This window comes from Mustela putorius, unplaced genomic scaffold (assembly GCF_011764305.1).
Source record: "Mustela putorius furo isolate JIRA1106 unplaced genomic scaffold, ASM1176430v1.1 tig00003859_pilon_pilon_pilon, whole genome shotgun sequence".
Classification (NCBI taxonomy): Eukaryota; Metazoa; Chordata; class Mammalia; order Carnivora; family Mustelidae; genus Mustela; species Mustela putorius.
Window position 1 is genome coordinate 11121715 of NW_025422011.1, and position 24789 is coordinate 11146503.

Here is a 24789-nt window from a genome sequence, read left to right on the forward strand (position 1 = left end):
CGCAGAGACTTCTCACTGGGATGCACTTTGTCCTGTAAGCAAACTTCATCATGGTTAAGCCACCAGGTGCCTTGTATAGGTCAATGCCAACAGGTCATTCTAAGCTTGAGAAGCAAGACTGATTTTCATTCTACTTTACTCATTGTCTAAGTTATCCTGTTCCCTCCACCTAGGGTATGGTCACTCAAAAAAATAAATAAATAAATAACATATCATGGAAAATGTCAAATCTTTTCAAAAAGGGTAAAAAAAAATCAAGTCTTTTTTTAAAATTTTAATTAACATACTCATACAACATACTGATTTCACAATTCTATATTCAGTGTTCATCAAAATAAGTGTAGTCACCATCTGTCACCATACTATTTTCCTATAATATTCAAACTGTGTTCTTAATAAAGAACACAAATGGGGGCACTTGAGTGGCTCAGTCATTCACTAAGCGTCTGTCTTCAGCTCAGGTCATGATCCCAGGGTCCTGGGATTGAGTCCCGCAGCGGGCTCCTTGCTCAGCGAGAAGCCTGCTTCTCCCTCTCCCACTTCCCCTGCTTGTGTTCCCTTTCTTACTGTGTCTCTCTCTGTCAAATAAATAAAATCTTTAAAAAAAAAAAAAAAAGATCCTATTGGTACTAAATAGGGTATATTGAAAGCTTCTAAACAGGCCTTTTCAGCATAGTAACTGCTACCAGAACTGCAACGTTTATGGCCTTAGACCAACAACAGTGCCCTAAGCAAGAACAAGAAGTGCTATCAGGCACGCAGAGAATTGCCTGTCCATGCTGTTGCACTGAGTGGGGGAAGGGAGAAGGAGCAAATGACACAAGAAAGTAAGAAAGATGCCAGAAACAGAACTAGTGGGTGTTTTAATCCAGAAAAAAATAAAATAAAAGTTACATTTTACAAGGAAAATAAATGTCAGACTTAAAGGTCATATCACTGTATCTCTGAGCACACACAGACTGAAAACACCCCCTCCTTCACCCAAATAGGAAAAGTTTGTTTTTCAAGCCAGGCTGTTTTATATTAGTACCTGTGTCACAACAGTTGTTAATGGTTTTTTTTTTTTTCCTCTTCTTGATGAGTTATCAAGGCTTCCAGCAAGAAATGGTCAAAACATTGCTATGGGTTTTTAATCATTAGCAAATATTTAAAATAATCTTATCAAGAATGAAACCTTAAAATAAAAATAAAAATAAAAACTGAAAGGGCACCTGGTGGCTCAGTTGGTTGAGTATCTGACTCCTGATCTCAGGGTCGTGATTTCGGGCCCTCTGTTGGGCTCTACGCTGGGTGTGGAGCCTACTCACAAAAAAAAAAAAAAAGAGAGAGAGAGAGAGAGAGAGAAAGAATAGAAAAAGAAAAAAACAGAGAGTGGGAGGGAGGATGTTGATAAAAAGCTGCCCACTTACACAGAAAAATGACATAACATTTTAAAAAAAAAAAAGATTACACCTGCCTATCACTATATCACAGGAAATGACTACATAGATTTTCACATGGAATGTATGGTTTGGATAACATAGTAAGTCGGTTACCTAGATTGGGATAGACTACATTTCCCAGCTGCCCTCTCTATTAGGTGTGGTCATGTAACAGGCCATTGGAGCCAATGTAGCCAATGGAAAATGAGTAGAAATGACCTATACCACTTTTATCCTGGTCCCTAAACCCCCCACATACCCTTCTCCATGTTCTTAACCTTCTACAGATGGGCAGTGATGCCCAGGGCAACCTTGAAAGCTAAGCCTGGAACCCTCCCTCCATAACTATAGGCCATAGGGTACTCATCCCAAAACACTTTGGCCCATCATGTAAGAAATAAATTTCTATTATGTTTATGCCATAATACATTTCGGAATTACTACAGCCCTTAGCCCACGTATGACTTCAAAGATGAGCTATGGATCAATAATAAAAAGACAATCTAGTAGTTTTTTAAAGGACATAGTTGAACAGCTATGTCAGAAGAACATAACCCAATGGTTAATAAGCACATGGAAAGACTCTTCATTTGCACTGATCATGAGAATAGTGCAAATTACAACCACAGTGAGACACCACTTTGTACCCACAAGAATGGCTAAAATTAAAAGACTGACAACACCAAAGTTGACAGAATATGGAGCAACTGGCACTCTCACACACAGCTGACAGAAGTGTTAAATGATATAAATGCTTTGGAAAAAGTCTTAGCATTTCTTATAAAATACTCACTTACCCTATGACCCAACAACTCTACTGCAGGCATTTCCTAAGAGAAATGAAAGCATATGTGCACAAAACATCTGTTTAAGACTTTTCATTGCAGCTCTATTCTAACAGCCAAACAGTGGAAATAGCCCACATGCCCAGCAACAGTGTATACAAATGGTGCTGTATTCATGCAATGGAATACTAGTCCACAATAAAAATAACAAAGTGCTGGGGCACCTGGGTGGCTCAGAGGGTTAAGCCTCTGCCTTTGGCTCAGGTCACGATCTCAGGGTCCTGGGATCAAGCCCCGTATCAGGCTCTCTGCTCAGCAGGGAGCCTGCTTCCTCCTCTCTCTCTCTGCCTGCCTCTCTGCCTGCTTGTGATCTCTGTCAAATAAATAATTAAAATAAATAAATAAATAGATAAAAAATAACAAAGTGCTGATACAAACACCATCATGAATGAATCTTAAAACACTTTTTTCTTGTTTTAATCTCAAAAAATTTTTGCTGAATTAAGGAAGTGTTAACACAAAAAAAGCACATAAGCGAAAGGCTAAAAAGAAATCAAAAAGGAAGGCTGCCTGGGGCAAGACTGCAAAGGTTGCAGTAAATCACTGGGAAACAGCATGAGAGAACTTTCCAGGGTGACAATAATTGTCTCTGTACCTTGAGGACGGAATAGGATTCACTGGTATATATGTATCAAAATATCACTGAGGGATGCCTGGGTGGCTCAGCCACTAAGCATCTGCCTTCAGCCCTGGTAATGAGCCCAGGGTCAAGGGTCCTGGGAATCCCCGCTTCCTGCTCAGCGGGAAGCCTGCTTCTCCCTCTCACACTCCCTTTGCTGTGTTCCCTCTCTCTGTCAAATAAATAAATAAAATCTTTTTTAAAAAATCATGGAATGGTACACTGAATATTTGTATATTTCACTGTACATATTAACTTAAACACACAAACAAATACTGAATTCTGTTTTGCATGTTTAGTGTTTAGGGGTAAAGTCTACTGATGGCTATAACCTACTCTGGGATATACAAAGGAATGGACAGTTACAATAACATGTAATTAAAAAAACATGTAATAAAGGATACATAGCAAAATGTGGTGAATATATGTAAGTATACACAGCAGGATTCCTTCAACTTTTCTGAATGTATGAAATTTTCCAAAAAAGCACTGGAGAATAAGAAAGGCTATGGGACATATGCAAAATTCCCTTTGGAGGATCCGGAGGAGGAGGTCATCTCAAAGAAATAAGGGATTTTCACCAAGAGCAGCTAAAAATGAAGAACAAGACATTAAAGTGACTGCCAATCAGGACCGTCCACACAGCGCACAGACATGCCATCGGCAGAGAAGACAACAGTATTTCAACTATAAGCCCCCCATTATAGATGTGTTCTTGTAAGCCCAATGTTTCACACATGGGCAACCACATAGGGTAAATCGCCATTAGTGCTGTAATGATTTAACAATAGTTAATGATTCTCAAAATACAGAGGTAAGCTAGTTTCAGAACAAAATTTAAAGGGGTCCTTTAAAAATGAATAAATTGTGCTTTATGAAACACTCACTACATTGTCCATATTGCTCTCAATATGGACAATCTCAATATGGACAATCCTGTGAATCAGGATTTAGAGACCACTAGATACAGAAAGAATCCTGGCCCCCAGCAGGTAATTTCTAATCCTGACTCTGCCCCTAATTGGCTGCCCATCCTTGATTAAGACTCCAAGTCTCTCTGGTTCTCTTTAGGAAATCATGAAAAACTGAATTACCCTCCTGGCATATAATAAAGGACAATACAAGGAGAGAGAAGTGCTAGGCCCTAAGAGGGGCACGAAAACCTTCTCAAGAGCAGGGAATTATAAAGCGATCCACAGCACAGTTAGCATTAATACTCCAGTTCATGAATAACTAACTCAATTTTGAGAAAGAGCATTAAGATGAGAAGAAGCATGGCTCTGGCCCTCTCTCTGCCATGGGAACTGGGCAAGTCCCTCAAGACTCTCTGGTCCAATAGGACAAGAGAAGACTGAGATCAGAAGCACTCCCAACTAACCCAACCTGCTCAAAGATGCTCTTTGAGACTCTGCGCCCCTGGATACAGGCCAGGAACGCCTCACCCACCACCACGGAGCTGAACTCCTTTCTCATCTTTAAAGTTCTTGTTCAGATGTCACGTGCTTTGGGAAGCTTTCCAGCCAAGTCCAGTCACTCCCTTCACACTTACAGATAACCTATAATAGAGCCCTCACCACGCTGTATGGTAATCACCTGTTTATCTGTGCAGTCTCCCTGACTAGACTTTGAGCTCCCCTACGCTCTAGTTCTTGCCTCACTGGCATCTGTACACCCCGTCTCGGCACGGTGACTAGCACAGACCGGCACTCCAAGAATACGTGTGAATAAACGCATTAAGCAAGCCCTGATGTCGCTTCTAGCTCCAAAATGCTAGGCATGGTGTTTTTAAAATGCAAATGGAATGACGGCCCTAAAAATTCTTTATTTCGTCGTTGACTGCCATGCATACGGAGTACTTGTGACTGCTGTTGGGGCTACCGAGATGATAAAAACAGGACCCCTGCCCACATGGCACCCCGCAAATATGGAACCTTGGAGTAAGTGCTTGAGCAAGGTCAAGGCTGGAGCCCCGTTCCCATTTCCTCCCTCACTTCCTTTCTTGCAGCTGTAGCTCTCTGCCTCTTTCCCCCGTGAGGCTTCATTCCTCCCTCAAGCTGCGACCTCTGTCCCAGCTGGCAAAACTGCAAAACTTGGAGCCAATCACCCACGCTCTGCGGCCCACGACAAAACCAGCAGCAGCCTTTCCCCCTAACCCAGAACCCTCTCCCCCTCCTCCCGAGAATGGACCAGTCCACCGGGGCTGAAAAGCGGCGCCCACCCCGGCCCGCGATCAGTGGTGCAGCCCCCCGCACGGCCGCTGCGTAGGCGAAGCCTGGGCCGTTACTCGCCGACGCCCAGCTTCCTGCGCAAACCTTCTGGCCCGCTCGGGGGACGCGGGCTGTACCTGCGCGGCCCGCTGCTCCTTCCAGAACTTCATCTGGTCGCTGGCTGGATCCCGGCTGTCCGCCATCGTGTGTGACTGGCTTTGCAGAACGTTGCAGGTGGCCTCGGTTCTCACGTCTCCACCCTCAGCGGACGACGCCGACTACCGCCGCGCGACATAAAGTAGGCGACTTCTGCCTCCGCCTGTCACTCCGCCCCTCAGCTCCGCCCCTTGTCCCGCCCCTGCAGGGAGACTGTCTCCTGATTGGCCGCTCCAGCGCCAAGCAGGATGGGATTGGAAGCCAAATACGGGCGGGAGGAGATGGACAAGGCGCTGTGTCCCCTCTGCGGGGGAGACGAAACCTCGGGACTGAGAGAGGCCAGAAAGGTGGGTGAAAAGGTTGGGAAGCCCGGCCCCTCCGACCCCGCCAGGCTGGGGTTTATGAACCCAGAGCTGGGCCCTACCTCTGGGGCTCTGACTCTCGCCTCGGGTTACCAGCATCCCTCACGCTGCCCCGCGACGCGCCGGCGGGTGGCCGGCTGTTTTTGAGGAGGGAACGTTGAGGCGCTGCAGGGGTGGGGCTTTGCACTTTAAACGCGATCTCAGCTCCTAGTAAGTCAGAAATCCTGGGTTGAATTCCTCTGTGGAAAACGAATTTTTGACTTAACCTAGTGTTCGAATCGTCTGCCACTGAGGGACGGATGGGAATTTGGAATAAATGCAAACGCTGCTTCCGCAGTTAAGTTTGAACCACTTATCTTACTCTCAAATATCGCGTCAGTTTTCCTGGACCCAGACTCTATCCATAATAGTCAAACCAGAAAAATGAAACTCTGACAGGTTCTTAATACTCTTAATACTCAAGCCGGAAAAATGAGACACTGACAGGTTCTTAATACTCCTTATAGTCAAACTGGAAAAATGAAACACGGGCAGGTTCTTAATACTCGTCATAGTCTCAAATGCATTAAGAAGGAAGTTCATTCAGCCTTTTAGGTTCCCTTTTGGCTGAGCAGGCTGCCCTTTTTGGAGTGTCTAGATGCTAGATGCAGCTCGATGTTTGCCAGACTGTGTCATTTAATCCTTACAACAACCTCGTGATGAAAATCTAGTTACCCTCCCCCCCTTTAAATATGAAGGCTCCGAGGCTGAAGAGAGGTGGTGGAACTTGCCCAAAGCTTAAATACTCGCAGAATGTCAGAGCCTAGATCCTGAGTCTTCCGCTTTCAAAGCCTGTGCCCTGAACCCCTGGGCTATCCCGCCTTCCTAAGAATTAAGAATTTTGAAAAATCCCAGGAACTTTGGCTCTGTGTTTTTAAAGAGCCGTGTTGGAAAATTAAATGCTTAGTAAGTTATTGACTCGTCTGTCATTGTAATCAAATGGACTGAATTATTCTCCCCTTCAGGTGCTAGGATTTCTCTTTAAACACCTTAATACATATAAACCTGCCATAATCTTCAGATCAAGAGTGCTCAACTTTTTTTTTTTTTTTAAGATTTTATTTACTTATTTGACACAGAGAGAGAGAGATCCCAAGTAGGCAGAGGCGCAGGCAGAGAGAAAGGGGGAAGCAGGCTCCCTGATGAGCAGAGAGCCGGATGCAGGGCTCGATCCCAGGACCCTGGGATCATGACCTGAGCCGAAGGCAGAGGCTTTAACCCACTAAGCCACCCAGGTGCCCCAAGAGTGCTCAACTTTTAAGTTTGACTTTTTTCAATAAAGCTACAAATAATAGGTGGGCATGTGACTATGGAAATTTCAGAAGATCATGATTTTACAAAAGCGCGGTATCAAGAATCTGTCATAAAAGTTTAACTTTTGCAGTTCTTTGAAAAGCAGCCCCCAGGGACGCCTGGGTGGCTCAGTTGGTTGGACGACTGCCTTCAGCTCAGGTCATGATCCTGGATTTCTGGGATCGAGTCCCACATCCGGCTCCCAGCTCCATGGGGAGTCTGCTTCTCCCTCTGACCTTCTCCTCACTCATGCTCTCTCTCACTGTCTCTCTCTCAAATAAATAAATAAAATCTTAAAAAAAAAAAAAAAAAAGCAGCCCCCAAATCAATCTTCAGTTCCCTGTATTTTTCCTTCATTACACTTAACTGTGAAGATGCTCTTCGCTGTGTGATTTGTGTGATGTCTTTCACTACCCACAACTCAGGAATCTGAGGCATAGAGAGGTTAAAATAAGTAACTTGTCCAAGATTACACCGTTATTAAGACAGAGAGTCAGGAGTCTAGCCCTGATCATCTCCTGAGCTAATGGCTTGTTGAGTAAATAAATGTTGAAAAAATAAATTAATCATTTTCTTCAGTGACCAAATTTCAACAAAGTAAATAAAAAGAGACCTCATGTGTTAACCTTTGTTCTTTATGTGAACATTGCTCTGTTTATTTTATTTTTTTTCCCTCTGTTTCCTTTAGTGTTGGTTTGGATTCCTAAGGAATTTCTAGAGAAAAAGAAATGGAGAAACAAGACACTTTCAGATCATGTCATATCTTGTACATTAAAATAAGGTACGTGCTTTCAAGTAATGACAATGAATTTATTTTGGTTACATGCCTAGTATTATATTCATTGACCTCACAACTATAATCTTAATACAGATTAAGTGAAAATACTTCTAAAAATCAGCCCTAGTTAAAAAATACATTACATCTATGTGATTCCTAAAGGTAATTCCAAGTGATTGGCTCTGTAAACAAACCAGATTTGTATATTTTATTAACATAAACATAGGAGTATTTTCGTGGGTATTAAATACAATTGTTATTTAGAAAATGCTGTTCTCTGATTATTCAGAACCCAATGAAAAAAAATGTCCTGGCACAAAACAGAATGTTGTGAATCCTTAGATAATCAAATCTAAAACCAAGCTTACAAAGTAGGCCATACAATAAACGCTGAAGTGAAAAGGCTGACCATGCAGCTAGGCACCTTTATTGATCAATTTTCTTTCATCACTTACTTGAAGGGAGAGAATGGAGAGGATGAATTCTGTTTTCTTGGCTGACAGACAGGTACACAGGGCAGCATGAACAGTAACACACACCAAGGTTGTTATTTCTGTTCTGATTCCAGCTTCCCTCTTAGGAGCTGAGAATGTTCCACATATTTTTATTTCATTTTTTTCACAATGGTCTTATGGAGTAACTTGGGGATAGAGGAGGAGGCAGAAGGACCAGAGTGTAAAAGAAAAGAGGTGTTTTGCAATCCAGAGTGCCCTGGGAGGGAAGGATGGTGAACTCTATCACAGCTGCGTGTTTCTAGCCCACTGTGGGCTAGGCCTGAGCAAACAGGACGGGCAAGCCGAATCTGCAAAAAGTGCCAGTGATTTTATATGTGGCAGTGACATGCACCCTCTACTCTGCCTATTTTGCTTTACCACACCTGACTCCTGCTTTAATAAGAATAATTATTTTGGAGGACGTAGCCCCTCTGTCCTTTGGCGTCTGGTAGTGGCCATAGTTGGAACTATCCTGAGGGAAAAAAATCCATGTGCTCTCTCTCCCCCAGGCCACGTGTTCCATGTATTGATCTGGGTGTTTGAGCAAAAGGAAACACAGAAATAAGAATTTGGAATTTATTATTACCCTAACTTCTTTTTTTTCTGATTTTAAAAGTAACGACTGCCTACTAATGGGGGCTTGGAAATATAATGTGTAAAATAAACACTTTTCTATGGGTGGTAATAAATAGATATCTTTTTTACTTATATTTTCTCTCGTGTATGTAATGTGTGTGTGTGAGAGAGAGAGTGAGAAAGAGAGAAAGACTAATAATGGATCATACTAATAATAGAGCATTTTGTGTGCTTTTTTTTTTTTTTCAACCATTAAATCTGTTTGGTAAGGACAATTTCATTCATACCAAACAACAACAGCTTACAACAGTCTGAGTGTTGGATACACCATCAGAGACAGGGAGGCCCTACGGGCACTTGGAGCCCTTCCCCCACATCCAAAGACCCTGGGTCCTCCTCCACCCCCTTGCCCCTCAGGGAGATGAAAGCTGAAGTATTACTGCCACCCTCTGCCCAAAAAGACTAGCACAGAGCACTTCTCATGTTGCTCATTAGTACTGGGGAAGGGCCCTCCCCTCACTGGCTGAGACACAAGAAGCTGAATTATTGGGGGAGGGGGGGTCATTAAAGTGGCAAATGGACAAGAAGCAGAGTGGAGACATGTTTGGTGTGAAGACCCCCACCTACCCACCCACCTAGGCCACAGTGGAAATTTGCAGGACCACAAAAGTGGCACTGCCTTTGCCCACAAGCTGCCCTTTTTCAAAACTTTCAAAACGTTTCATTTCCCCTGAATTTCACGTGATACAAAAGTATTACAGGCTTAAACCTATCATCAAAATAGAAGGCTCTTTCTGTTCTTCAAGCCAGCTTTCCTCAGAGGCAAATAAATAAGAAAAAAAGCGTGTTCTATAGATCATGTATGGAAGATTTTTGTTTACAAGAAGAAAAATATCTAAGCACATGATATTTAGTGTAGCTTAGCATCCCAGTGTATATTGATAAATTTAATTAATTGTTAGGCAGTACATTAAATACATAAAAAGAACTCAATAGACAGCAGAAAGCTTAATCCTTGATTAAGGACAAAGCATCTGACAGTTTTTTTATAGTTTTTTTCTTAAAAGATAATGCCATTTGTAAATTCGGGTTTGGCCCTTTTTAGTCTTTTTGCTCAGTCTTTTGAACACTTGCATTGTTTTCATTTTGTAGAGCTTTTGAACTTTGTCTCTCTCATTTTCTCCTCTCATATTCTTGTTTCTTAGCAGCACACTTAGCTTGTACTTGTTCACGTTTTCCTTGTGCCTTTTCTTTTTTTTTTTTTTAAAGATTTTATTTATTTATTTGACAGAGAGAAATCACAAGTAGATGGAGAGGCAGGCAGAGAGAGAGAGAGGGAAGCGGGCTCCCCGCTGAGCAGAGAGCCCGATGCGGGACTCAATTCCAGGACCCTGAGATTATGACCTGAGCCGAAGGCAGCGGCTTAACCCACTGAGCCACCCAGGCGCCCCTCCTTGTGCCTTTTCATTTGATGATTTTTTTTGTTTGTTTGGAATGGTAATGAAGTCTACGCTTTTGCTACACTCTCGTGGCTGAGGCTGGTCAACCCTGCGTTGTTCTTCATACAAAATCTGGTCCGTGCACCCGGCAGTGGACAAACACCTTGTTCTGCTGATAGAGGCTGCTTAACTTTTCTAAATCACTTCCTGAGCCTACCTTCTTCAGCTAATTAGAGATGTTCCAGGTTGTCAGGGCATCTCTCCTGCGACCAGGAATTCTTATGAGCTTTGAGCCTTCTTCCATAGCAACCTCTTGTAATTTTGCTGAATCTTCCTTTTTTCTTCAAATGCAAAGCCTGTCCGTCGGGAACGCTCCTCCTGGAATTGTTAGGTCACCACAACTGTGGTTTAAATTTCTCATTCCTGAATCTGATGAGAAACCCCCTTGCCATGTATCCCCAAACTCTCTGTCCACCACGTTCCTGCCAGCCTCTCCAGCACCATGACAGAGCAACCATGTCCTATGTCCTGCTTTTTTTTGCTTAACCTTATGTGATTAAATTCTCCCTGAATTAAATATTCATTAAAAATTAATTATTCTCTGAAAGTGTGTGTATGTGTTTTTTCATAGTTGCACAATGTGCAATCAAAACACTGATCCCTTATTTACACATTCCTTTACTGGAAACATTTAATTTTTTTCTGGTATAAATAATAGTACAGGGACGCCTGGGTGGCTCAGTTGGTTAAGCAGCTGCCTTCGGCTCAGGTCATGATCCCAGCGTCCTGGGATCGAGTCCCACATCAGGCTCCTTGCTCAGCAGGGAGCCTGCTTCTCCCTCTGCCTGCCACTCTGTCTGCCTGTGCTCACTCTCTCTCCCTCTGATAAATAAATAAAATCTTTAAAAAAAAATAAAAATAATAGTACAGTGAACATCCTTCTTCTGTATTTGTATTTACTTCCTGAGGACGTGTTTCTAGAAGTAACTTTGGTTCAAATCATATGAACATTTGAAGTCCCCTGACATATGGTCTATTGTGTTCTGCAAAACTGAGCTGGTTGACACTCATCAACACTGAGAGTAAGGACTGGAAATTAAATTTTAGGATAGGTAAGTAGTTAGATTGTAGATGCCTATACAGTGCATATCTTCTTAGATTGTTGAGAAAGAACAACACCTCTTGTATTCTGTTCAACCATTACCACCACCCCCATGGGATTTAGTCTAGGGAACCTCTGCAGTGTCCTTTGTGCTCTGTGTGCTTGACTTTAAAAACATAGCACTAAAGGAGATAGGCATGGGCAAAGAAAAAAACAAACAAACAAACAATAAAACCATGAGGAGGGGCGCCTGGGTGGCTCTGGGATTGAGCCCTGCGTCGGGCTCCCTGCTCAACAGAAAGCCTGCTTCTCTCTCCCTCTCCTGCTCCCCCTACTTGTGTGCTCACTCTCGCTCTCTCTCTGTCAAATAAATAAATAATCTTTTTCAAAAAACTGCCAGGAAATAACACTATGCGAAGAGTGTTCTGAGAAAGGAAATAGAGCTGCTGCGTTGGTACCAAAGAAGGTCACCTAACCTGAACTTGAGAGATCATGGGAGGCTTCCTTGAGGAAATAATGGCCAAATGAATCTTGAAGGATCAACGGGCATTAGGTATAGTGCCAAGATAAGCATTCTGTTAGCCCCGCTGTGGCCACAGAAATCTAAAGAGATCTCTTCCGTTCTTTCTTAAAAGCTTGACTTCATCAGTGATGGTGTTGTGACACCTTGTCTAGTATGAGAAGAGCAAGCAAACATTTGCACCTGCGGTTCAGCCTTTCTCAAGTTTGCCCAAGCACGCCAGCTGCTGTATCTGACTCAGACTGGCTTTGGCTCCTGCTGTTTATCCACTCTGCTTCCTCATCTTTCCCTCCCTTGCAAGGGCTGTGCAAGTCCATCATGTTAACTACTGGAATTATTTTGTCTGGCTTGAGTTATTTTCCAGGGCTGCTGTCCTTGAGGTATTTTAATGGTCTCCTTGGTGTAAACTATGAATTGTTGCATTTGTGCGTTACTCTGATCTTAAATCTGTATGCAGAAACCAGACTTGGTTAAGCTTTGACAATTTGAAAAATGACAAAAACCTCATAGATAAATCAACACAATCAGTATGGTTGAGACCACACAATTATGTATCTGTGAAGAAAATAATAGTTATAAATTGTACACGTTGCGTGTAACTATGGGATGTAGACCAGGAGAACTGGGACTGGTGTCTCTCTCCCCCTATTTCTCCCATGAGCCCAGATCATAGACCAGTAGGGCTCCAAGGGGCAAAACAACATGGTATAGTTAAAAGTCTCAGCTCTAACATCAGAGCACTTGGGTTTGAATCCCACTACAGCTTCTTACAAACTGGGTCACTTAATCTTTCTAAGCTTCCACTTCTCACTTTTGAGATGGAGGTAGTCACACCTTCTGTATTAGGTTTAACCTAGGCTGCTAAATGAAAAGAAACCCCCCAAAATACCATGGTTGGTTTGTTTGTTTGTTTGTTTGTTTTCAAAATACCATGGTTTAAACAATGTAAAAATGTATTTCTCACACACAAAACATCTCAGACCTAGATGGCATGGCTAGTTAGGCAGTTCAGCCATCCTCAATGTGCAGCTTTTTTCTCTGAGTCCCCCTCTTTCAGCCATAGCTGTATGCCAACCAATGAGAAGGGAACAGAGGAACAAAAGGAGTATATGCCTGTTCCTTTTGAAGGCACGACCTAGAAACGGCACACTTGATTTCCGCTCACAGTCCCTTGGCTGGAATTTGGTCACATGGCCATGCTTAGCCATTCAGGAAGCTGGGGAATATAGACACCAGCTGTGCAACAATGTGCTTGGCAAAACTCAGGCCTTCTGTGATAATAGAAGAAAGGGAAGATTGAGATTGGTGGTCAACCGACAGGATCTGCCTCACTGATGTCATTGGATTGTTGCGAGGATCAAGAGAGATAGAGCACACAGTGGGCCTTAGTGCCTCGCATTTCCCAGTATTGCTCTTGAGCCACACATGGTTCTTTCATGGATGGCTACAGCTGTTGAGGAAATACAGCAAACTTGGCATTAAGGTATTATATCACAGCCCACCCCTGTAGAGTGTGGTGGAGTGAAGAGACTGCCTCTGGCCACTGCAAGTGTAGCTCCTGGTCCACATGGTGATGGACAAGAACCAGCCACTGCCCTAAACCAAACCTTCCTGTTCCAACAACCGTCACCTCAAACCTGTTTTATGTATTTATTTAATAGGCAGGTATATGATTCCTACAATGTCCTATGTTCTACTCTAAAAGCATCTCCCGATATTAACCCACAGAATCTTTACAACAACCCCATAAAGTATGAACTCTTATTATCTTCACTCTACATATGAGGACACTGAGATACAGAAAGGTAAAGTAACCTCCCAAAGTCACATAGCTAGTTAGTGGCAGGGCCAGGATTCAAACCAGGCCGGAGGCCATATCTCAACTCTGACATGATCCTGCCTGCCACAAAACAAGTAGGAATACAGAAAGATCTGGGGTGAGTGTCCCACATTCTTAGAACACAACTGAAGCAACATACCACCTCCCACCTACCTGCAGACCTGGCTTTTTGGGAAGGACATATCAAACCACTTGTGAAGCCCACATAATTGAGAAAGACCACAAAAAAATGACATTCCATTCGAGAGCATCTTTGAAAGGAAGAATGGGAAATAGTTCAAATACATTATACCCTCTCATTTCCTTTTTAAATATATTTTCCTTCAGGATATGAAAGCTTTCTCATGTTCAAGAGTGCTCTTTTAAAAAAGAAATGTGTTCTACCCATCCTGAGCCTTCTGATATGCTGTACCAAAAGGAACACATCACTTGTGTGATACTTCTACCAAACACGCGTAACCTGAATCTAATCAGGAGGAAACATCCAACAAACTCAGATTGAAGGACATTCTACAAAATCACTGGTCTAGACTTTTTTAAAATATCAAGAAAATGAAAGAGAAAGACTCTAAGGCTATCCCAATTTAAAGAAGACTAAAGCGACTTCTTTATGCCAATTAAGTAGGAAGTGTGTTCTTGGATTGCATCTGGAATGAGTGGAAAGGCTTAAAGAATATTATTGGGATAATTTATGAGACCTAATATAAACTATAAATTTAGTATGAATGATAACATTGTATCACTGTTACATTTCCTGGTTTTGATCATTGCACTGTGGTTACGGAAGAGGATGTTTTGTTCTTGGAAAATAACATATTGAAGCCCTTAGTGGTAAAGAGGCTTGATGTCTGCAAATCACTATCAGATGGCTCAGGAAAAAATACATACATACATAAATACAAATAAAGGAAGCAAGCAAATGATAAAACAAATAGAGGAAAATGTACACAATTATTGACTCTGGTAAATGGTAAACTGGGGTTATTTGTAGTATTTTTGTAACTTTCTGCAATTTTAATATATCAAAGTAAATATTTACCAAAGAAATGTAAATACATTCCTCAGAGAGGTCATATATAAATATTTCCTCAGGTAATACCTTAATTATAAGTAATGTAGTAGCTGACCAAGGCCCAAAATGGGGCCCAGTTTAGGCCTTATGTGGGGGTGAAGACATATCAAGAACAAAAAAAAAAGGGAAAAAAAAGGAAAATGAGGAGGAAGCAGAAGCCACTGAATTCAAACTTTACCTAGGTCACAGTTTTGCCTTGGACCTAGTGATTTTTTTGTAGGAACAATTTAAGACACAAAGACATAAGTTAAAAAGTAAGAAAATATAAACACAGACAATCAAGCTACACAGAGAAATGGCCATACGATTTTCTCAATGCTTATATATATCATAAAATATAATATATTCGTACTTATAAAACCCTGAGATCATCCAACCTTAAGTACTGTAAGCTTAGCTTACGTGATTATCCTGAGGTAAGGAATTACTTGCCAGTGAACATTTGTTTTTGACTTCTCATTATTGTGTACTTAGTTGATTATTTTAGTGAATATCAACTATTATCTTCAAAACAGGCCCTGATTTTATGGCCACCTTTGTTGGTGTTTGGAAAATGACCTATATTGCTATATGATCACACTTGAAGTTTAGAGATTATTCTGTATATTGTTCTGTTAACAGGAACCCTGGCAATACAAGTCCTGTGTGAAGTTAATTGTGTGGGAGATTCACCCTACTTCTAGCAACATGCACTCCTTAAACAGTCTCACTTCTGATATCCAAGTGTCTATAGTAAAAATCAATCATAAAGTAAATCTTGAGCAGAGCAAAGTATCATGATATTGGAAAGAGGTTCAGTCAGCTGAAGTCCACAATAAGCAAAGGGTGCCAAAATGTCAGTCACCAAGACTCCTCTTCACAGCACAGGGAAACTCACAGATGAAAGAAGGATCTAACAGTAGCTAATCACAGGCTGCATGGACAGGGAATTTAACATAAACTATGGACAGAAGCAGGGCTTTGGGCTGGGGACACAGGAGGTATATGGCCTGTACCAGGAAAAGTATATGCCCTCCTTATATCGTATTCTGCCATGTTATTACTCTTTGTCCCTTCCAAACATACCCACACAAAGCCCTATGCCCTGAAATTAAAAAAAAAAAAAATTATTTGTAACTCTCAGAAATGCTCTATGACATGGAACACAATAGTTTATGGAATTAGCCACATAGGGACATAGGAACGCCTGGATGGCTCAGTGGGTTAAAGCCTCTGCCTTCGGCTCAGGTCATGATCCCAGGGTCCTGGGATCCAGCCCGGCATCAGGCTCTCTGCTCAGCAGGGAGCCTTCTTCCCCCTCTCTCTCTGCCTGCCTTTCTGCCTACTTGTGATCTTTCTCTGTCAAATAAATAAATAAATAATCTTAAATAAAAAAAAGAAAGAAAGAAAGAAATTAGCCACATAAATTGTGAAACAAAGTCAAAGTTCTAGTTGTTCTGTACCAGTGTATAAAAGAAAGGCAGGGGTGGGGGTGGAGATGGGGAGTATATCTGTAAAGAAAGAAACTGAATAACAAAAAGTATTGTGTAAAACAGATAATTGTGCCAAAAAATGGACAGAAGACATGAACAGTCACTTCTCCAAAGAAGACACAGGAATGGCTAACAGACACATGAAAAAATGTTCATCATCATTAGCCATCAGGGAAATTCAAATCAAAACCACATTGAGATACCACCTTACACCAGTTAGAATGGCCAAGATTAATAAGACAGGAAGCAAAAAACGTTGGAGAGGATGTGGAGAAAGGGGAAGCCTCTTACACTGTTGGTGGGAATGCAAGTTGGTGCAGCCACTTTGGAAAACTGTGGAAATTCCTCAAAAAATTAAAAATAGAGCTACCTGATGACCCTGCAATAGCACTACTGGGTATTTACCCCAGAGATACAGATGTGGTGAAATGAAGGGTCATATGTACTCCAATGTTCATAGCAGCAGGGTCCACAATAGCCAAACTGTGGAAAGGACCAAGATGCCCTTCAACAGGCGAATGGATAAAGATATGGTCCATATGTACAATGGAGTTTTATGCCTCCATTAGAAAGGATGAATACCCAATTTTGTATCAACATGGATGGGACTGGGAGAGATTATGTTGAATGGAAAAAAGTCAAGCAGAGAGAGTCAATTATCATATGTTTTCACTTACTTGTGGAGCTTAAGGAATAACACGGAGGACATTGGGAGATGGAGAAGAGAAGTGAGTTGGGGGAAATCAGAGGGGAAGATGAACCATGAGAGACTGTGGACTCTGAGAAACAAACTGAGGGTTTTGGAGGAGAGTGAAGCGTAGGGGTTGGGTGAGCCTGGTGGTGGGTATTAAGGAAGGCACATATTGCATGGATTGCTGGGTGTGGTGCATAAACAATGAATCTCGGAACACTGAAAAAATAAGATCAAATTAAAAAAAAAAAAAAAGGAATTGTGTATGCAGCCCTGAAGAGCCCCGTCTAAACCATGTCAGGGGCACCAGGGTGGCTCAGTTGTTAAGTGTCTGCCTTTGGCTCAAGTCCTGATCCCAGAGCCCTGGGATGGAGCCCCACATCAGGCTCCTTGTTCAGCGGGAAGCCTGCTTCTCCCCCTCCCACTCCTCCTGCTCGTGTTCCCTCTCTTGCTGTCTCTCTCTCTGTCAAATAAATAAATAAAATCTTTAAAAAATTAAAATTAAAAAAATAAACCGTGTCAGATCCTCCAAAAACTCCACTTCCAACCATTTTAGCCACCCTCTAGTTTATGACTACATCTAGAAAATGAAAAGCAGATCAAAACATTGTCACTGCAGCCAATATTTGTAGCAGACTCTCCTTCCCTCCAGGGCATTACAGATTTGTGGTTGTGGGGCCAGGAAGGCTGAATCATAATTCAATGCAGATGTGTCATTATTTAACACTCTTGTGGATCTAAAAGCAGTGATGACCTGGGGGTCAAAGCTAGTGCCTTCCTGAGAGTCCAAGCCACACAGGTGGACAACAAGTGTAGCTATGGGAAGCTTGCTGCAAAGGAAGCTTAGGAGGAACTAAAGAGATAAGGGTGAGTTGATGGAGATTAAATAGGCTGTCCTCATCAGAGAAAAAAAGGAAGGACAGAAGGAAGGAGGGTGGGGGAAAGACAGAAAGGAAGGAAGGAGGGAAGAAAGAAAATTTGGGAACATAAACAGCAATCAAGACTCAACTTGGAAAGTACTATTTGTCCAGAATAAAAAGATAAAAATTTGTTCCAGCAAGGTCCTGGGAATGGTGGGAATAAAAAGATAAAAATGTGTTCCAGCAAGGTCCTGGGAATGGTGGCTAAAGCAGGAATTAAAATGGAGAGGTGGAGGAAGCAAAGTCTGGCTCCAAGAGACGTTTTCACTTAGAAAACGTCCTATTTAAAGCACCACTTGCCTAGGAGAGCAGAGAGGAACATTGCGTGTTTCATCATAACTGGTTCTCAGCAGCTACAACTGGTTAGGACTGTAAACTTGACCTCAGGGCATCAGACTGCAAAGTATTTCTTGACCCAGGAACCACAGTTCCTGTTCAACCAGCATATAGGTCTGTGGACTTACTCTTTCCTATCCATGTGCTAGTTTTCAATCCTTGATTTGGAGCAGGTAACAACTCCTGACTTTTTCCCTTGGCAAAACCACTCAGTGAATTTCTTCTGTAATATATGTTCCAGTGCCTGGTGAATCAAGAAATACTTGACTTTTTTTTTTTTTTTAAACAGAACGTGAACAAGAAAGATAAGTGATGATGTGTAAATGAGCAAAAGGTGACTCTAGGCCCCAAAACTAGATGAAGTCTGGGAAGAACCCACTTGTGTTTCCTAGTCCCAAGTGTTGGGGCAGGGCAACTGAAGAGCTTTGGAGAGATAAGAATGGTAAGGTAAGTGTGATCTTTGTCAATGTAGTTCTTGGGTCCTCGCCACCACACCTGGTCCTCCTCCTCCATCCCAACAAATCATGCTGTAATGATTTCCTCATTACAACAACAAATTGTTGTTGTAACAACAATTTCCTTCTGGAGCTGTCCGCACAGCTCTTCTCTTGCAGCTCAGATTACTGCTGCTGCCAACGGCACCACCATATCTTGGCATCACTTCTAACAGACCCCTTCACAGTCACTACGGCAACTGCCACCTTCTCTTTTCTGATTGTCATGACCTCTAAAAACCTTTTGTGGCTCTGCCAAGTACATCTCCTGAACCCTGCTGATGTTCCCACCATACAGGGAGACCAACGTCCCCGTTTTGTCTGGGACCAAGGGGTTTCCAGGGATGTAGGACTCTCACTGCTGAAACAGGAAAGTCCCAGGCAAAGCAGACTCGATTGGCATCCCACACCACTTGTGGTCACAACTGCCATGGCCGCTGGCTTGTGTCTGAGAATTCAAGGTGGGAAGAATGGAATCAGAAGCATACTTCTGCCCTAAGCAAAACTACTGGGGGAGATTTTTCCTCCACCCTGAGGGCACTCTGCTGGGTCTTCTGGAGAAGCTCACACACCTCCATTTCCCTAGATGGAACTCTGCAACCCTAGGAAGCTGCCCTTCCTCTGTGCAGTCCACTCTCTCTCCATCCTGCTCTCCCCCCAGTGCCCTTATCTTTGGGAAGGACCTACCCTCACAACCAGAGTGATGTGGCCTGTACCTATAACTTACTGTCATTTTTAGTATGTGTACAGTGAGATACCATGTGGATTTCTCACTCTTTTTTTTTTCCACTTTAAGATGCTAATATGTTATGCTAAATAGTACAGAGTAGGGATACTTCCAGATAGGTATACTTGCAGATTTAAAACAAACAAACAGACAAACAAACCTGAAATCTTTTGAAGAGAAATTTCTTAATCTCATCAAAACCTTTTTTTTTAAATCAAAATGGGAATTAATTGGCCAGTTTTTATAAAAGCCACATAGGCTCATTTCAAGTGCTTTAGAAAACAGAGAAAATCATATAAACTTAACCAAAAATATAATCCCAAATCCCACCACTCTAAAGATAAGCATTATTAATATTTTTATCAATTAGATACATTAATGTTGTTTATGTCCTTCTATCTATGCTTATATATGCACTTAGATATAGAAGGCTTTAAATAAAAATGAAATTATATATAGGTTATGTATAAATATTGTGCATGCTATATTTCTTTTCATTAATATGTCATGAACATCTTTCCTTGTCAATAAATAATAATATACATGATCATTTTTAATGGCTACAGAGAGTATCCACTCTAGGTGTTCTTTAGCTGGAGTAGGGAGTAAACAAATTTCCCAAGGAGAAACTGTTAAGAAAGGATTTTTCTTAGGGGCTATCTCCATTTCATTGTACTGTTGGCACCTCTTAAAAATCTGCCATAACTCCAATTCCCAAAAATGTTTACAGAGTAGTCCATAAAAGTCCATAAAATATCTAAAAGTGTATCTTTATCAAACATCAGCAAAAAAAGGGGGGGGGGCGGATAGAAAACCCAGAAGTCTGTTCTAACAGACAATGACTCATGTAATGTAGACAGAAAACTGTTCCAGAAAACAAAAACTGAGAGGAGTAAGTAATTCACCTGCTCACCACTGGCAGTATAGCCCCAAGAGGTGGAAAACAAATTGATAAAATCTAAATGAAGAAGCCAGCAGTCATGATGGGAGCAGAGGTAAAAATCATAGCAGAAAACAGAAGGTCAGTCCTTAAGATAAGAAAAAGACGGCAAAAATGAAAGAACATTCCAGAACTTGAAGATTACTGTAGACAACAAAGAGGAGGAGTACTAAAAAGCAAAGCAAAGGGATAAGAAAGCAGTGCAAAGTACAAATCAATACTTAGATGTTTTCTTAAATCGGAACAAACTTTTAATTATGACACAATTCATATTTAAAATTTTGGATGTGATATAATTCATATATATGTAATGGATATACATTATTATAAATAATAACAAAATCAAACAGCATGGACCCACCACTTAGCCTAAAGAATCAAACATTACTAATATGGGTAATGTCTTTTATACATCCATCCCTGACACTTCCCTCCTCCCCTTTGCTTGTCTTTAAGTTCAACCAAACACCTATGTTCTATAAGTATTTGGGGAACAGGTCCCACATATTTTTTAACTTTATGTAAATGATACCACAGTGTATGCGGTTTTTTTGTAAACATGAAAACTGCCCAAGCTGAGTCCATCTGTAGGACTTGGGATGTAGGTATGTCTGCCAGAGTATTGGGGCAGGCAAAAAGGAAGTCTCCTGCTTGGAGGCTAAAATGTCTCCTATTCAGAACCACAGTTGAGTGCACAGTCATGGGCTGGTAGCAAGGTCCAGCCCAAATCTCTTTGCAGAGGTCCTGAGAGACCTCTTACAGAACCACTCCTCCTACGAGAAGGAAATCCAGGCATGAACTGCAGGATCCAGGAACAAAAAAACCTGAATTATCAAAGAGAAGTAGGAATTCTAAATATCGCCTGGGGGCCGTCAGGCAGACTTTGGGTGCAAGTTGAATTCCAACAGTACTGCAAAATAAAAGATTATTCTTCCTCTATATTCTGTAATATACTAGAACCCAGACAACAGTTTTAACATACCGCCAACAGACTGTGACAAAAGAGAGAGAGAGCCATTCTTTCTGCCATTCCTTCTCACTCTGCCAAGGTCAACCGTGGCCTCAGGACGGCTCAAGATGCCCAGCAGAAGGACATGGGGAAGACAGTGTCACTGACAGAAACACAGAGAGCTTCTCTGGAACCCAGCAAAGTGAAGCAGCAGCATGCCTGGCTGTCAGCTCAATTCTCCTTTCAATATATGGGACTTCCTGTATCTGAGAAGCTACTGAGACCAGGGACATTGATGCTAATGTGCTTCCATATTCGTCTTCAGGCTGGTGAAGTCTGAGGAAATGTCCAGTTATAACTGTATTAGCCCATAATCCAGGGTAGAAGTAAGGTACTGCATGGGGAATGCAGGGAGAATTCAGTTTACCTGAAACTTAGGATCTCTGGAAGTTATTGGAGGGTGTCTGGAAAACAAGGCTTCTTTCAAGTTCTGTGGGACCCATGTTTTTACAAACATGCCCAGCCACTGTGTTGTAGGAAGATTAATTTGTCAGCATATAAAAAGAGGTGATAAAATGGGGAGAGTAGAGATCAGAAGAGCAGTCGTAAGATCACTAGAAGAGTCCAGATAAAATGAAGGAAGAGTAGCGGCAGTGGGACAGATTCTAGAGCGACCATTAAGCAGAATCGATGAGGACCGGGCATTACATCTAACACATCATTTAATGATGTTTGCAAAACACGATAAACAATACAACTCAAATATATATGAAACTTGCTGAAGTTAAATGCCTTTGAAAGTGAAACCACAATGACACCTAGAAAATACGTCACTGTGGAATGTCAGTGTTGTTGTAACTCTAGTACAAAACCCCTAACAGATAAGTGCATTCTTCACATACATCCCATATCTTTCCCTTTTTATTTACGTAAAGGAAAAAATGTCCTAGAAAGAGAGACAGGAACATGTCAGTTTTCCAGAGCTTCAGATTGCTAGCCTGGTTGTGTGAAGAGAAATCTGAAAATTATGCTGTGCTTTATTCTAGAGAATCTGAGAAGCCAGACTTCAAGTGTCATGTCTCCATCCAGACTGTGCATGTTGGCGATTTGAGTGAGATTTCTGGGGGGTCCCTGATCACATGCCTACCGGACACTGACTTCCGCAGTCAGAAGTGCTGTCCCACAGCGCTGCAGGGAAGGGGACTGCTTTCTGTGCTGGCTGGGCACCTATGGCCCTGTGAGTGGGCTATGAGCGGAGATCATGCCTAGCACCTTCCTGACAAGAGAGCCATGAGCTCTATTTTGAGATGGTGGTGTGCCCCGTTCACAGAAAACAGATTTATACATTGATTGAATGGTTCATTCTAAGCGATTCCAAAAGAAATGAAGGAGAAAGCGACCTCTCCAGGAACGACCCCATTCCAGCAACTCCTCTCCTGTTGGAAAACAACCACCAAATCTTAACCGAATGATGGGCGCCCGCTTGCTGATCCAGCACCCCTCTATCCTGTGCCCCCGGATTGTCGTGTGTGAGTAAAAAGAACATGTGGCAAGGTACAGGGTGGGGACAACTCTTTTAACTTACTCCTTTAACTTGTTTGAACTTTAATACATTTATACATCAGCCAAGAGGGTTTTTTTGTTTGTTTACTTTAGAAGAATAACCTGTGCTTCTTATAAAACAAGATGCAACAAAATAAAAATGTACAAAAAGTGAGAGTCCTTCCCCTTCGTGACCCACTCTTTTGCCAAGCTCATGTTCTCTCTCTCTCCCACCCCCCCATCATATGGTGCACACTAATCTGAAAATTGCTTATGTTACTCAAAAATACCTTGGGACTGTGCTTTTGTGTCAATATGGACAACTACACCTTGTTCTTCTAGGTCCCCACATAACGTTCTATAGGATACACACACCATCATATACTTAACCATTCCCTGAGTAACAGGCATTAGGTAGTCTCCAATGTTCATTTTTATAAACAATACTGTCGTAAGTCTATCTCGTAACGGTACACTTTTGTATACTTTCATAAGTCTTCCTGTAGGAGAAATTCTTAGAAGTTGAATGGCAAAACTCCTCCCTCCTACACACAGAACTCCCACACTGGCCAAGTATCCGTCACACCAGTCTTCAAAGTCAGACCTCCATGGTCCTTCTCCCCCATTCACATCTGCTTCCATTTTTCATCTACATGCTGCCCCTCGCTGGTTTCACTGGAAGCAGGCCACTTTGTTTTGTGCTCAGGGGATCTGCCCAGGCAAAAAGAAGCAAGAATTCATGTCGTTAATATAAAACACACTTTCAAAATGATGGTCTGAGAAAGAGCCTACTGAGAAATAGTGGATAAGGAAGTGGGTACTTTGAGGTCATAAACTAGACTGTCTTCTTGGAGTCCCCAATAGTCCTTATTTTTGACTCCCCATCTCAGTGCTGGGTAGGAAGCATTTCTGAGTATTTTAGTAGATTCTCTTCCCTAACCAATATCTCCTTCATTAGGCAGCTTGTGCCAGGAGAGGCAGACGGGCTGGTGCCAACAGTTGGTGATGCATGTTGCAAGGTTCCTTTGTAAGCCATATGTCATTTAGTTCCTGCAACCATCCTAGGAAGGGTAGGGACAATGAGAGGGGCCCAGCAATGAGGAGGTGACTTGCCCGGCCAGTGAGTGAAGCTCAGGGTTCTGAGACAGGTCACCCTGACACCAAAGCCCAGGTTTCTTTCGCTATTTGAGAAATTTGTTGTAGTCTTACTCCAGACCATTTCTTCTAGATAAGTGGTTAAACGATCTCCTTATACAAATTCACCTCCTCCCTAGGATCAGAAAGAGAAAATCAGTTTCTGCTGAGTTGGACTCATGGTCTGTTGTTTGCATTTATTTCTTGAATTATTTTTGTCTTCCATCCTTAGATAAAATTTCAGTAAGCAACAGAAAACCTTCAGTTGAAATTGGCCCATGGGAAAGTAGAGACTGAGTAAGATACAGCTTTGTCTCTAAAAGTCCTTTACTCCTTACAGCATGTGATAGAACATGAAGGCAGAACCCAAGTTCAACTGAGGACTGAGGGATGGGCAAAGCACCACCTATTCTTAGGAAAAAGAAATTCTCACAGATCATAGAGTTGAAGACTGACTAATCTTTGGTTACTTGACCTTGGAATAAAGCAAATGGAAAGAGGTTGAAATTTATTTTTTTTTAAAGATGTGTATTTCTAGAGAAATTCATGCCTTGCAAGCAATAAAAGCCTGTAATTACTTGGTCATTAAGGCAATCCACAAACTCTTAAATCCATAAGGTATAAAATGATCTTGTAATTCATACACGTCCCTCCACCAAGAGCTTTTTCTCCAAAGCTTTTTTATTTTTATTATTTTTAATTCCAATATAATTAATGTACACTATTATATTAGTTTCAGGTATACAATACACTGATTCACCAATTCTGTACATTACTCAGTTGTTCATCATGGTAAGTGTACTGTTAATCCCCTTGATCTA

The 24789-nt window shown here is 41.8% G+C and overlaps 1 protein-coding gene and 1 long non-coding RNA gene across 2 annotated transcripts in view; one reads left to right on the forward strand and one right to left on the reverse strand.

Annotated features, from left to right (window-relative positions):
• CAT (catalase) overlaps positions 1–5415 on the reverse strand; it is a 38767-nt gene extending 33352 nt beyond the window's left edge. Inside the window, exon 1 of the mRNA XM_004755965.3 lies at positions 5230–5415. Coding sequence (XP_004756022.1) covers positions 5230–5295 — 66 coding nt within the window. The 5' untranslated portion in view covers positions 5296–5415. The remainder of the gene's footprint in view (positions 1–5229) is intronic.
• Positions 5416–5486: 71 nt separating this feature from the next.
• Positions 5487–23005, forward strand: LOC101682891. Its single transcript, XR_199697.3, has 4 exons — positions 5487–5595; positions 7631–7723; positions 18472–18629; positions 22339–23005. It is a non-coding gene; the product is annotated as an uncharacterized LOC101682891 (long non-coding RNA).
• The last annotated feature ends 1784 nt before the right edge of the window (positions 23006–24789 follow it).